Source organism: Leopardus geoffroyi, chromosome B2 (genome assembly GCF_018350155.1).
Source record: "Leopardus geoffroyi isolate Oge1 chromosome B2, O.geoffroyi_Oge1_pat1.0, whole genome shotgun sequence".
Taxonomy (NCBI): domain Eukaryota; kingdom Metazoa; phylum Chordata; class Mammalia; order Carnivora; family Felidae; genus Leopardus; species Leopardus geoffroyi.
Genome location: NC_059332.1, coordinates 31,393,866 through 31,407,056, shown reverse-complemented (window position 1 = coordinate 31,407,056; position 13,191 = coordinate 31,393,866). Strand labels below are relative to the sequence as shown.

At 37.9% G+C, this 13,191-nt stretch overlaps 1 protein-coding gene and 1 non-coding gene across 2 annotated transcripts in view; one reads left to right on the top strand and one right to left on the bottom strand.

The window, feature by feature from the left end:
• TSBP1 (testis expressed basic protein 1) overlaps positions 1–13,191 on the top strand; it is a 72,500-nt gene that overhangs the window by 28,121 nt on the left and 31,188 nt on the right. Inside the window, exons 12-24 of the mRNA XM_045500904.1 lie at positions 741–761; positions 1,489–1,509; positions 2,102–2,122; positions 2,772–2,792; positions 5,420–5,440; positions 5,962–5,982; positions 8,135–8,155; positions 9,024–9,038; positions 9,663–9,686; positions 10,145–10,168; positions 10,469–10,495; positions 10,957–10,977; positions 11,425–11,580. Coding sequence (XP_045356860.1) covers positions 741–761; positions 1,489–1,509; positions 2,102–2,122; positions 2,772–2,792; positions 5,420–5,440; positions 5,962–5,982; positions 8,135–8,155; positions 9,024–9,038; positions 9,663–9,686; positions 10,145–10,168; positions 10,469–10,495; positions 10,957–10,977; positions 11,425–11,580 — 414 coding nt within the window. The remainder of the gene's footprint in view (positions 1–740; positions 762–1,488; positions 1,510–2,101; positions 2,123–2,771; positions 2,793–5,419; positions 5,441–5,961; positions 5,983–8,134; positions 8,156–9,023; positions 9,039–9,662; positions 9,687–10,144; positions 10,169–10,468; positions 10,496–10,956; positions 10,978–11,424; positions 11,581–13,191) is intronic.
• Positions 3,464–3,572, bottom strand: LOC123610014. Its single transcript, XR_006718052.1, has one exon. It is a non-coding gene; the product is annotated as a U6 spliceosomal RNA (small nuclear RNA).

Genomic DNA, 13,191 nt, shown 5'->3' with positions numbered 1-13,191 from the left:
AGGAAGAGGAAGAATGATTTGAGGGTTAGAGCTCAAGGCAAACCACACTCTGTGTCTATACCTCCTGGAGCATTTATACACATGAAACATGATTTAAAAAATCGAAAGTCAATCAAGAGCAAACACTGAGCAAGTGTCACTAAAGCACAGGTAGCCCAAGAGATACAGAGAGGTGTCTGTGCAAATGTGTTTGTAAAGGAGAAGGCTGTTATTGCTAAGCATGTGGGTCTAGTTAATGCCTCAATCCCTTTACCCACTAACTTCACCTACAAAAGTCTTGAACCTACCCAAGAGTTTCTATTCCCTCTTATGCTAAGATATTGCAGGCCAAGTTACTCTGATGACTAAGGCAGTCAAAGGTCACCCACAGGAGACTGAAATTCCCACTGTCTCCTTCAGAAGATGAGGCTATAGGTTCTGGCTACCCGAGTTCAAATTAGACCAGTTGAAAGAAAGGCAATTATCTATGGAATCTACTGAGTTACAAACAGTGACCCATCAAGACAGGAACCTTGACCACTGCATCCCTCCAGCTCCACCCATCAGATCCCAGTAGTTATGAGGGTCCTCCAAGGTGGGGAATGAAGAATACAGCTTATTTGCTCCTCTGGTGAAGCAGAAATATTGTTCCTTGTGTCTGTTTTTTATAATGTTTTCCCCAAAATAATTTCAACTCAAACTAAATTTTCTATGCCAAAGAACCATACTAATTAGTCTGTCTTGCTTTTCCCATATTTTAGCTGGAGCCATTGGACCCATAAGTGAGTTCCTTTTCTGTTCCCTAATTCTGACACTCTTTGGTCTTCTGTGAGGTATCGGACCTCTCCTCACCCAAGCTTTTTCCATTTCTAGGCCTTCCCACCCATGCTTCTTGAGTACATTTGAATTACTGATACCCCTAATACCCAAACCTTCAGGGGGAAAAAAAACCCCAGCCTGAACTGACACTAAGTTTAAGACAAAGGAAAACTAAATCATTCATATTTAAAATAACGCCCCAGAAAAAACATTCTCTCAACTATGATAAAAATGATTAAAACAATTATTGTGGACTTTTGCTAAACTGAAGGTAATGCTACAAGAAGAGCAAGTGGTTCTAGAAGGTGAAAGAATAAGCACGATAAAGACCAAAGAGGAGGGTGATGAAAAATGGCCAAAAGACATCCTACCTACCCCTGGGAGTGTCAATCCTTTGAGACAGCTGAGTGTTGGGCAGGGCAAAGAAGGAAAGAGAGGAGAGATGAAAGTGAAGGAGACTAACAACCTTCAGCCCAGGTTTTATACGTTTCCCTCTGCCATTTAAGATGAACACTGAATGACTTGATCTGGTGGGAGGGGTATGGGGCTCCTTTGCTAAAATTACCTACCTATCTGCAGTAGTAATTCTCCCTCTGAGTTGCTTCAGGGGTTCTTTAAAAAAGAATATTGGTGGCATGAGCATTCTAATAATGTCAAACCACACTGATTTTCCTCTTCTTTGTATTTTAGTGCAATTCACAGCACCAATTCGTAAGTATCGAATTTGTTTCTCCACTTTGGTTCCTTTCACTTCTTACCCTCAAGGTCTTAAGTGTTGACCTACCCTGTTTTCTTGATACCATGTTTCTCAACTTCCCTAGCATTCCTATTACACAGATTTCAAAGAAGCTATGCATGAAATAGACAGACTGCAAAGCCCACGGGCTAACATAAGAAAAGAGAAAAGGACCCTCTTAATAGCAGCCATAATGCCCTGGCAGTAGTGAAGGTTCACTTTTCAAGTAACAGTAAGCCCCTAATGAAATGAGAAAGAGAGAGAGAGAGAGAGAGAGAGAGAGGAAAATTTTTAAAGGAGACATTATAAATTAGTATGGAATGAGTCTATCCCAATCCTCTAAAGGTTTCAAACATCACTGAAAACAAGGCTGGTGGAGGGGGTGGTCTATTCTAATAAATCCCTTATATTGTACAACAGGGAGTTTATTCAAAGATTGCCAGGCAAACAACCCCATATGTTCCTAGGGTTTCAACTTATGACACTCCCTCTAGAGTAAGTTTTGGGGAATGGCTATTTCCTTCACAGTGATGAAGCATACTGATTTTCTCCCTCTCTGTTTCTCAGCTGGCGGTACAGGACCTATCAGTAAGTTTACTGTCTGATTCTTCACTGTAAATAATTTTAATTTCCTGCAGTATCTTAGGGACCTTTCCTTGAATCCCATGTTGGGATTTCAGGGGTTTGTGGGTCCACATTTTCTTGGCCTTTTTTGTTTTCTTCTACCTAGCATTTCCATTAAGTCATTAATAATCATGTGAATGTACACTCCACCACTAAACACAAACTGTAAAGTGGAGGATGAACCCTTAAAGGTTTCCAGTGGCTTATCAACATCAGCAAGGGATTTTTAAAAACAGAGTGAAATGAAAAGAAGTGAAATAATAGGAGAGAGGAAGAAAATTAAGTTTAAACACAGAAGGATTTTTCCAACCATCTACAGGGGTTTAAATGGGCCAAAGTGGGGTCCCCTACTTAGTACCTTTGCTACTTACCCTCTCAGTGGATGCATTAGGTAAAGAGGCCCTTATATATATTAGATTGTCTTAGCATCTTAGCAAAAAAACAAACAACAACAAAAAAAAACACCTCAACTTCCCTACTACCCCACTGCAGCTGAGCCCAAATTTAGTGGTACAGATTCTTACCAGGAAAAGCATATAAATGAGAACTATGGCCTCCAGAGCCCAAGAGCACCTACTAATTTATTCTCTCTTTTTGTTTATTTATTTTTTAGAGCTGTCTCAAAAAACCATTGGTAAGTCACCTAAACCTCAATTACAATGCCTTTTGGTCTTTTACAATGTTTAGAATGTCAGTCAGTTTCTATTTCAATGACTCGTGCTCACAAACCCCAGGATCAAGTGTTTCCACTGTCTCATTATCCCACTCAGAATTCCCAGAGGTTAGATTCAACCAGGTTCTTCAATAAAAAGATATTAACTATGAAGCTGAAATACAATATCAAAAAATAACCCCCTAGGAATGGTCTTTTCTAAGTTCTATAATCTAGCTTTACTACCAACCTGTAATAAAGATATAGAACACAGTACCTAAACTTCTTGCTTTTCCTGCAAATAATTTGTTACTAGATTATGTTCAAAATAACGCAAATCTTAAGTTCTTTTTATTTCTAATTGCTCTGAAAAGTTCTCTCCAGGACACATGGGTTTATTGTCACCAATTTTTAGCAACTTACCCTATTGCATTTTTCCATAGAAACATTATAAATAACAGGTTCCAAGATATAGTCGTTCATAATTACATATTTTTAAACTAAGAGCAAATAGTTATATCTTCACACACTGGATTACAATATTCCTAATAAAAATTAGGAATTTTTGAAATTAGAAAAGTAAAGAAATATGATTTGAGGTTCCCCACATTCACCTGACAGAATGAATATAAGTCCTGTATAGGTACCTGGTCATTCTTTGCATGATTCCTTCAGGAATTTGTGAGTCATCCTTGCATAGGGGCCATGCTAATCTTCTCTGTATCACTCCAATTTTTGTATATGTGCTGCTGAAGTGAGCACTTTGTGATTCCTATAATGGCTTACAGTTTTTCTACCCCTCACATGCAGTATTTTGTTGGGCCTACCAACATTTCAATGGTGGTAGGTAAAGCAGATGTTATATCCATCTTTAGAGATGGAAAAATTGTTTCCCATAAAAATTTGTTTACTTCCAAATAAGGGGAGGAGGACAATTAATAATGAAGTTAGGACTGAAGTTGTGCTGACTCTTAGCTGAGTTGTTTCCACTACTATTTTGAGTTCTCTAATAGGTTATTAGCAAGAGAAACCATGAACTTCTGATATTAGAAACCAGGGACACAAAGACTTATGGGGAGAGGAAGTGAGAGAAAATGCAACAAAAGTAACACACAGACAATGAAGATGTTAAAAAGACAAAAATCAAAAGAAATTTGAAAAGAACAAAAGTAGGAAGAATACTAGAAGAAGAAAGATTAAGTGAGTTGGAGGCAGGAGAAGAGTAAATATAAATAAAGAAAAGGAAAGCTACAAGGACTCACAAACTAAAAAAATAAGCAAGAAAATATAGGAAAACTGAAGAAACAAATAAAATTTGAAATGATTTTCTCTCCAAAGATTTTAGTGGCTTATACCAAAGGCAGGTGTCCTAGGAGTTTTATTCCAGGATCAAGGGCAATTTTTTTATAGATACAGTCAAAGCCAACAAATTATTTTTGCAAAATAACCTAAATTTCTAGCTTGTCTACAACTCATAGCCCAGGATATCCATAACTGGTAAGACACCTTCTAGCTTTTTCACATAGAAAAAAAATATATCCAAATTAAAGGTTTAGGGGTTTATGGGTCAGAACGGAGATATTTCCCATCATGAGTGCCATGAAGCTATGGAGGAGAAAGACAATGAAACACCCACTGGGAAGACGGGTGGTCTATTTAGAAAAAATATTTAATCCTGCAGTAAACCATGCAGACTCACAAGATGATCCCAGTCCTCACCTGGCACCAGGCTACTCAGCAGAACTTAAGGCAGGAAGCACAGCTTGCCACCAAGGCAGCATCAGCCATCCCTCTTTTGTGGCAGTAGTCCTCGAAGCTGTCTATGCAGGGGTCTACAGAGCCACCCAGCAACTATTCTCTTCGGCTGTCCATAGTTATGTACAGGAGCTGCCCTGACTTAGAAGCCCCAGGAGCTAAAATATCCTGTAAAAACTCCACATATATAAACTGCAGGGATCCTATAAGGCACATGCCCAAATACATGGTCACTACACTCAGGGAAGCCCAAAGATATGGCCTTCTAACAGGTATTTATAGTTCTCTCAGTTCACAAGCAGTTTACCAACCAAAGATCATTCTTAAAGAAAAGGAATGTTACAAGTAAGACAATAGGTGTAATCAGAGCTGGAAAATCAACCGAAGGCCAAATTCTCATTAAAAACTGAAGGTGTTGTTGACCCTTTCTTTGCCCAGAGACACTCAAGCTAATCAAAGCGATAGTCAATAAGCTGAAAGCTATCCACCTTCACACCTACCCTAGAGCATATTAGTTGGTCAGAAATATTTTAGTACAAGTATGGCGCAGTCCACTTAAAAAGTAGTATCTTCTGTTACTGACAAGAAAGAAAAGTGTAAAGTTTCAAACTTTAATGTCTTGAACCTCTCCTAGGTTGACAAGGATTCTAGAGAGACCCTCATCTCAGGCAATATAGGCTAAATACCTCTTTTGTTGTATAGTTATCATCACCGGTTTAGTTCTCCCTAATGTTCTAATTCTGTTATCACTTCCTCTCCCTTACTCTACCTCCCAAAGCCCCATCCCTAGAATAAAATTAAAAATTTATTCTTCAAACACCCATACTAATATGTCAATTTGGATCTCTTTTTAGTGCAAACTCCAGGACCTATTGGTAATTTGCCTATTTATATATAACAATTCATATATATCACTCAAATTCATAACAGATAGCATAACATTTTTCTAGTAATGATTATAGTAGCTTGTCTATAATCATCAGAAGAATATTCCAAAGCAAAGGTGCAATAGAGAGAATCTGGGGGAGGATATAAGAAATGAGAAAGAAGACAAAAGAAGGATAGCCAAGAGAGTGAAAAAAAAGTGACATGAGAGAAAAAAGATGGGGAAAAGCAGAAAGAAAGGAATACAATAAAGATTTTACTTCAAACACCTGTAGTAGTCAAGGGCAAGAATGAAGTGGTTCTCCTTCCAACTAAAACAGGGTTACAAGTCTCCTAGAATAAGATCTGATTTTTATGGAGAGGATATAGTCCAATAAAAATATTTAATCCTGAAGACTGGGATTTAGTAATTCTGGGACATTATTTAACTGTCCCTTTTGGAAAACATCAATAGTATGTGTGTTTATCATGTTCAACAACCACAGTAATTTATGTTTGTTTCTATTTTTAGTGCAATATACTGGGCCCAATGGTAAGTCCATTATCTATCTTTTTCCTCTGGTGTACTCTGATCTTCTACAGTGTATAGAGGGCCTATCTCCAGTCCCAAATGTAACCATTACCATAAGGATAGTGTGTTTTTAGGAATGTTTCCATGCATCCCAGTTTCCACTTGCTGAGAATTCTCCAGGGTTATTTTTTTAAAGAAAAAAGTAAGAACATTTCCCCAGTAATGGTCAGAATGGCTTCCATAACAATACAGAATTTTCTAAAGTAAGAGAAAGAATAAGGGTAGCTTTCCACTTCTGAAGTGCTTTGTAGTTCATAAAGGGCCTATCAAACACAACAGAGATAATATAAAGAAAATGAAAAAAGGAAAGCAAATTTTAAAAACAAATGTAAAAGACGGAAAAAACAAATTTAAATAAACTGAGGTCTGATCAGATTTCCTCCTCGTTTCCTACGAAAGGTGTACCAGGGAATACTACTAAGGATCCAACGTACCCTGAGTTCTCCAACCTTCTCTCTCACTGCCATTTTCCTCATGTCCTATCCTGTCCACTTGCCCCAAATACCCAACACACACACACACACACACACACACACACACACAGCTTCAGGGAACAGGATATGACAGGAGGTGGGCTGCCAACTACAGGAACTGGCAGATGTGTCAGGTATTCACAAACCATAAGTGAAAGACAGTGAAAGGTAAACTCATATTGTGACTAGCCAGGGCAAAAACAGTGTCAAATTCTAGAATATCAAAACAAACTTTGGTTCATTGGGAATTCTGAGTCTGGAAATTAAGTGATAACATTCCAGAGTGTAAGCTAAACAGCATTATCAGAAGGCAAGTCAGATGTACTCAGACATTCCTTCAACTAGGTGAGCTCTTGTATCGGAAACTGAGCTGAGGCCTGGAGACAAAGTCATGATAAAAAAGAGAAAGATTTGGCTGATCTCTTGCGACATGGAGTTTACAGTCCTATAAGACTCCTTAAGGAAAGGAACTCAAAACATGGAGAGGGCAGGCAGTCTCCCACACAACCACACTATGACCACTAAAACTGGATGCTGCCTGTTCTAAACACTGGTTCTAAATACCTTCCTGTTATAAATGAACATAACCCATCAACTATTCTCCTAAATCAGGGTTTCCTTTCTCAGTACTCTTAATTATCACCAAGACTTACAGCCTTAGAAGTTCTCAAAGGGGCACCTGGGTGGCTCAGTCAGTTAAGCGTCTGACTTGGGCTCAGGTCATGATTTCACAGTCTGTGAGTTCAAGCCCCGTGTCAGGCTCTATGCTGTCAGTTCGGAGCCTGGAGCCTGCTTCGGATTCTGTATCTCCCTTTCTCTCTGCCCTTTGCCATTCATGCTCTGTCTCTCTCTGTCTCGCAAAAAATGAATAAATGTTAAAAAAAATTTTTTAAAAAGTTCTCATAATTCTTATAAGGGAGAAACCATAAGCCAGCTCACCTCAGAGGACCTCACTGAGGCTAAAGGAAGGGTTTCATTTGGCCCAAAGTCCCCAAATAACTACCATGTGCCTGAGAATCTATATGGGTACATGGATTCCCTTTCCCTTTTCTTTCCTGCATAATTCCCTCTCCCCTATGTATAAACACTTAAAACAAAGAGTAATATATAAATGAAAATTATACTTCTACATTTATTCATTCCTAGCTTTCCCTTAAATTACAGGTCATTTGGAGAAAATGAAAAATGCACTAATTATTTTTTTTAATGAACAAAAATGAGTGCTTCAGATGGGAGTAGTAAAAAAAGAAAGGAGTGGGAAGAAAACTTTTCAGATCAACTAAACAGTTAGGTAGGAAAAAGAGATAAATGGAAATGAAAATGACAAAAGTGCACAGAAGTACAAATTTAAGACATTATGAACCCCTAGAAAGTTCAAGCATTTACCACCCCAGAAAGGAATGGAATGGAAGGAGCACAGCCACTCTCCTGCCCCAGACCAGCAGAAGGAAGCCTGAGGATGCAAAGCACAGAGGTGGGAGCTTAGGTCCAGACATCACAATGAGCTAACAGGCAGGTTTTACAGCTCCCTGCATCCTCTCTACAGTTACCCTTTTTAAGCCCATCATAGGAGAACTGAGTTCACTTAGTTCTACACACACTAATTTCTCTCTTTTCTTTCCCTTCCATTTTTCCACCAGTGGAAACTTCAGAAATGACCAGTAAGTTCCATACCTGCTCCTATAGAATAGTTTCCTTTGGCTTCCTACAGGGTCTGCAATCCTTTACTTCTGTCTCGTAGGTAAAGACTTTCACGTTTCTCCATCATTTGCTTATTCCACTACCTAGCTGCACCCCCACCCAAGGAATGAATGAATTAAGGGGAATACAGGGGCGCTTGGGTGGCTCAGTCGGTTAAGCATCCGACTTCGGCTCAGGTCATGATCTCGCGGTTCATGAGTTCAAGCCCCGCGTCAGGCTCTGTGCTGATGGCTCAGAGCCTGGATCCTGTTTCAGATTCTGTGTCTTCCTCTCTCTCTGACCCTCCCCCGTTCATGCTCTGTCTCTCTCTGCCTCAAAAATAAATAAACGGTAAAAAAAATTAAAAAAAAAAGAAGGGGAATACAAACCCCACTCAATAACCCAAACTACTGTGAATAATATATATATGTATAAATAAAAAAATCGGATGAAAATATCTGAAGTTTATTATGACTTGTCAACAAAGGAGGGAGGACATTTGTACGAGTGTGTGGATATGTGAAAGTTTACACAGGATAGCAGAAATAGGGAGAAGAAAAGTAAAAACAGCAGTTTAAATTACCAGTCCCCTGTAGGAGTTTAAGCAGTTACCAGTCACTGCAAAGGGGAAGAGAAAAATCATCTCCCTTTCCTGAAGCCTCTCAGACTAAGCAGGAGGCAGAATTCCACAAGGCATGATGGCAGCTGTGTTCCCCAGCACTGTGCACTGCAATACCTATAAGGGTTTGATGCTCCCTCCGTGAGCATTTCTGATATTCCCTCTCAGAAAACTAGCAGAAAACTAATTTCAGCAGCCTTTCCTCACTAACTTCTCTCTTTGTTTTTCAGCTACAGAATCTTCTTGTAAGTCTCCTTTCAATTACCTCCAGCAGTGTCTAATAGACCTACTTGAACAAAAATGTGTCCATCCACATTGGGATCGCAATAGTTTAAAGCTCCTATTTCCTTGACCCCTATTTTTCCATTACTCAGAATTCCACTAGGTTATTAATAAGTTTCTAAAATGTTCACTGAGTCACATAACAATTAAAGAACAGAGAAAAAAGTTTCTCCATGGCTCTAAAGACTGTCAGGGACCCTCTCTATATAGAAGGAGAAAAAAATGAACAGGGAAAACAAAGATACAGATAATACTTCTGTTTACCAGCTGGGTCACCTATTCAAGCAGTTAGTAAGTTGTATATTTGTTTCTTTGCTGTGCACTTATCAAAGTCCAGTGATATATATTAAAACTTGAGTTCAAGTATAGGAACTTTAAACTCATTTTCTTAGCTTTTGCTTCTCCATTAACCAGAATTCCACCAGCTGATTTTAAGTTTTCTGGAAAGTTCAGATACGCCTGATCAGAAAACCTTTTCAAGCAGTTACATCACTAGAAAATTTACCAATTTCTACATCACTAGAAAAAAATGAATAGGACAGTAAATGAGGAGGGTGCAATAAGAAATCCTTCTGCTTATTTTTCAGTGGAATCAACTCCTCACACAAACAGTAAGTCTTGTGTTTTCATTTAATTCTGTCACAGGGTTCAATTGGTTTCTAGTGAGGTCCAAGACCTCTTTATCTGGACATGATGGTATGCGAAGGGCTTGAGGTAACTCTTGGCCCCTTGCTTCTCTCATTGTCAAAGTCCCTCTGGGTTATTAATGATGTACTAGAAAGTTCTAACACTACTGATTTATATAAATATAAAGAGGAAAGAAAAAAAGTTTTGCTTCATTACAAAGACCATCAATGAGAGGCGATCTACAGAAAAGGAAAAAATGATGTAAGAAGAACAGTTTTTCATTTGGAAATGAAAATTTTATGATTTACATACAAAATAAAGATCAGAGGGGAACATTTCCCAGAAGTTAAAAATGACATGTTATAAGGGACTTGACAAATTGAAAAACTGAATGAGGAAAAAAAGAAAAGGAGGTAACAATTTTCTCTGTTCTGTTTTCCAGAGGGAGCAGTTCCACCTGCCCTCAGTAAGTCTTTCCATGTTTCCTCCACTGTGGGGTCCTATAACTTCTTTCTCTGACAATGTTGGCATTTCTGGACATGGGTACATACTTCCTAAACTACTTGCCTTCCCATCGCCAAATCCCATGGTTATTAATGCTTTTTGGAAAGTTCAAATCCTGCTGATTTATATTAAAAGTAAATGAAGACCAAAGGGTGCATTGTCCCTATTGTTATAATGACCTAGTGAACAAGAACTCTCTACACAGAGAGGAAAAAAACAGTGAGAGAGAAAAGGCTTGTAAAGATACTTCTCTGTCTTTCAGCTGGTCCACCACCTTCAGTGCACAGTGGTAAGTTCAGTCTGTTCTTTTACTGTTTTTTGTTGTTGTTGTTGTTGTTCTTTATGAGGCCTATGAACCTGTAATTACCCTACTCATTTCTCATCCCTGTGCAGCCACCTGAGACTCATAGTTCTCATCTTCCTTTGCTTTCCGCTTATCCTGTGAAGTAAACTTACATTTACTTAATATCAAGCATATGTTTACTTTGCATCTCCTCAGTGATAAGAACTACATAGGTGCTTTAACTACTGCATGATATCCCATTCAATCCTTGGGGTAAATCAATTGATCTCTTTGTAATGGCTAAGAAACTGAAGCCACATACTTGCCTAAGAACACGCTCACTGAACAACAGTTTGAACCAAGAGCTGTGTGACTACCAAACTTCTTCACCACACAAATATGCTTCCCTAGAAAGATACTTGTTCCTTTCAAACAATTATTCACTGATATCTAATTTGTTGTTTAAGGTTTGCCCTTGGCACCAATAAGTAAGTATTATATTTGTTTCTCTACTATAGTTCTCTGTGCGGTCTTCTTCAAAGTCTAAGGAACTTTGTTCTGTTAAAGTGATTTGAGTTTCTCACTGCTCTTGCATTCTGGGTAAAAAGCTATTACCCAGCTTCCCCCTATAGTATAGATAATTTAAGAAAATACTGATTAAAAGAAAAGGAGTAAAGTAGCATTGGTTGACAACAACAAAAACCTGAAAAATATTAAAAACCCTGAAAAAAATAGCAGAGGTAGGCAAAACGTTTGAGACAGGAAGTCCAAAAGGATTTTTAAATGGAGAGAGATTTTTGAGTGTTCCCTCAAAGTATGCTTTCTCGTATGTCTACCCAAGTCCTCCCCTCAGAGACACCAGTGGAATATATTAGATAATACTATGTTTTCTCTATTTAAGAAAAATTAATGGATTTTTTTTTGCTTTTTTTTAGTGATTTCACAAAGAACCTCAAGTAAGTTCTTTACTTCTCAGCCTGTCAAATATGAGACCTTTTCTGAGCACAGATATTATATTTTTAAAGTGCACCAAGGATTGAGATTTTGTTTCCATACTTTTTGCTTTCACATTACCCACAGGCCTCCCAATTAGAACTGCAAGACAATCTTTTCGATTCATAACTGTAGGAGCTCCCATTACTTCAGTTATTAACTCAACTTCCCAGGAAACCGATACCAACAGTGACTCAATATTTAAACCAGATCAAGTACTGACAACAAGGTGGTATTTAACATAGAAGTCGCCTTTAACACTATGTCCTACATTCTATAATTCAAATCTGGTCTTCATATCTATGTTACAAATGATTTTCATATAATACCAATATCCCTTGGGGTTCCTCAGACTGGAATTAAGTCACATTAATATTAAAACCCCAAGTTCCTGTCAAGACTAATATTCAGATGCCAACAGAGCCCAGGCAGATAATGAAAATGAATAGGTGAAGTACACCACCTGGGAATAGTGGAAAGATCATGTACAGTCTAAAGAGGATGGCTGCCGCTCAGCTCCAGCCAGTTTCTCCACACAAGAACACATATCTAGAGCATTTGAAATTTTTCAATAATGTCAGGACACATTTGGAACTGTTAACATAGACATTCTACACATTCTTTCTGAGTCCTGAGCAAGGAAGATGACCAGCTAAACAGTCTCACTGACAGATGAAAATACTGAGTCCATGGAGTCAATGACGCAGACCCAAGGATGAGCTTGGAAACCTCAGATGTCCATGTTTGAGAACAGACCCTACAACTGTGAACACTTGAGTTCAGCAGAAGGGATTATTGGTTTTGCAGCCAGAAATTATAATCCAGAAGCTAAACTGAAATAATTTAGTGTCTTTTTTCAGCGGAGGCACCAGAAAGGGTAGAAGGAAAGAGTTTTAAAATCCAAAACCCAAGGGATCGGGAGAGGGAAAACAGGTAGAACAAAGGCACTAAAGGATAGTGCCTTCTTTCTGGCTGTCTTGGTCTTGGCTGCTATGTATTTTTATTATTAAAAGTACACAGCAGAGCTTACGCATAAAAAGAGGTCCTATGGGGTAGAATGATTTCCAAGGGGGCAGAAACTGAATAGGAAAACATTTTAAGGAGAAACTAACATTAAGTTCTTGGCATTTTGTTGAGAAAATTTAAACAGGAAAAAAAGGAAAAACACAAATGTAGGAATAAAAAAGGAACTTACCTACATACACAGTAAAATTTTTTTAATCATAAAAGAATACACTAAAAAACTCTATGGGAATACATTAAAAACAAAATTACCAATTAAAAAAATACATGAATTACCAAAACTGACTCAAAGAAATATAAAACCCCCAAATTATCCATAATTAGAAAATAAAATGAACAGTGAGTCAAAAAAACTTTCACCTAAAAAGCCCCAGACAAGATAGTTTTACAGGGAAGGACTTTCAAGGAACAAATTTTCAAGGAACAAATCATTCCTATATTTGGAACTGTTCCAAAGAATACAAAAGAAATGAAACTCACTTCAACTCATTTTATGATGTTGTTATTCCTTAATTTCAAAGCAAGGCAAAGATTGTAAGAAAAAAAATGCATAGACATATTTTACTTAGAAACACAGATACAAATTTCCTAAATAAACAGTGCAATGTTACACCGATCATAAACACAGTGATACAGAATTTATTTTTAATGCCTCATAACTATGATAGAAATTATAGAAAATTTAT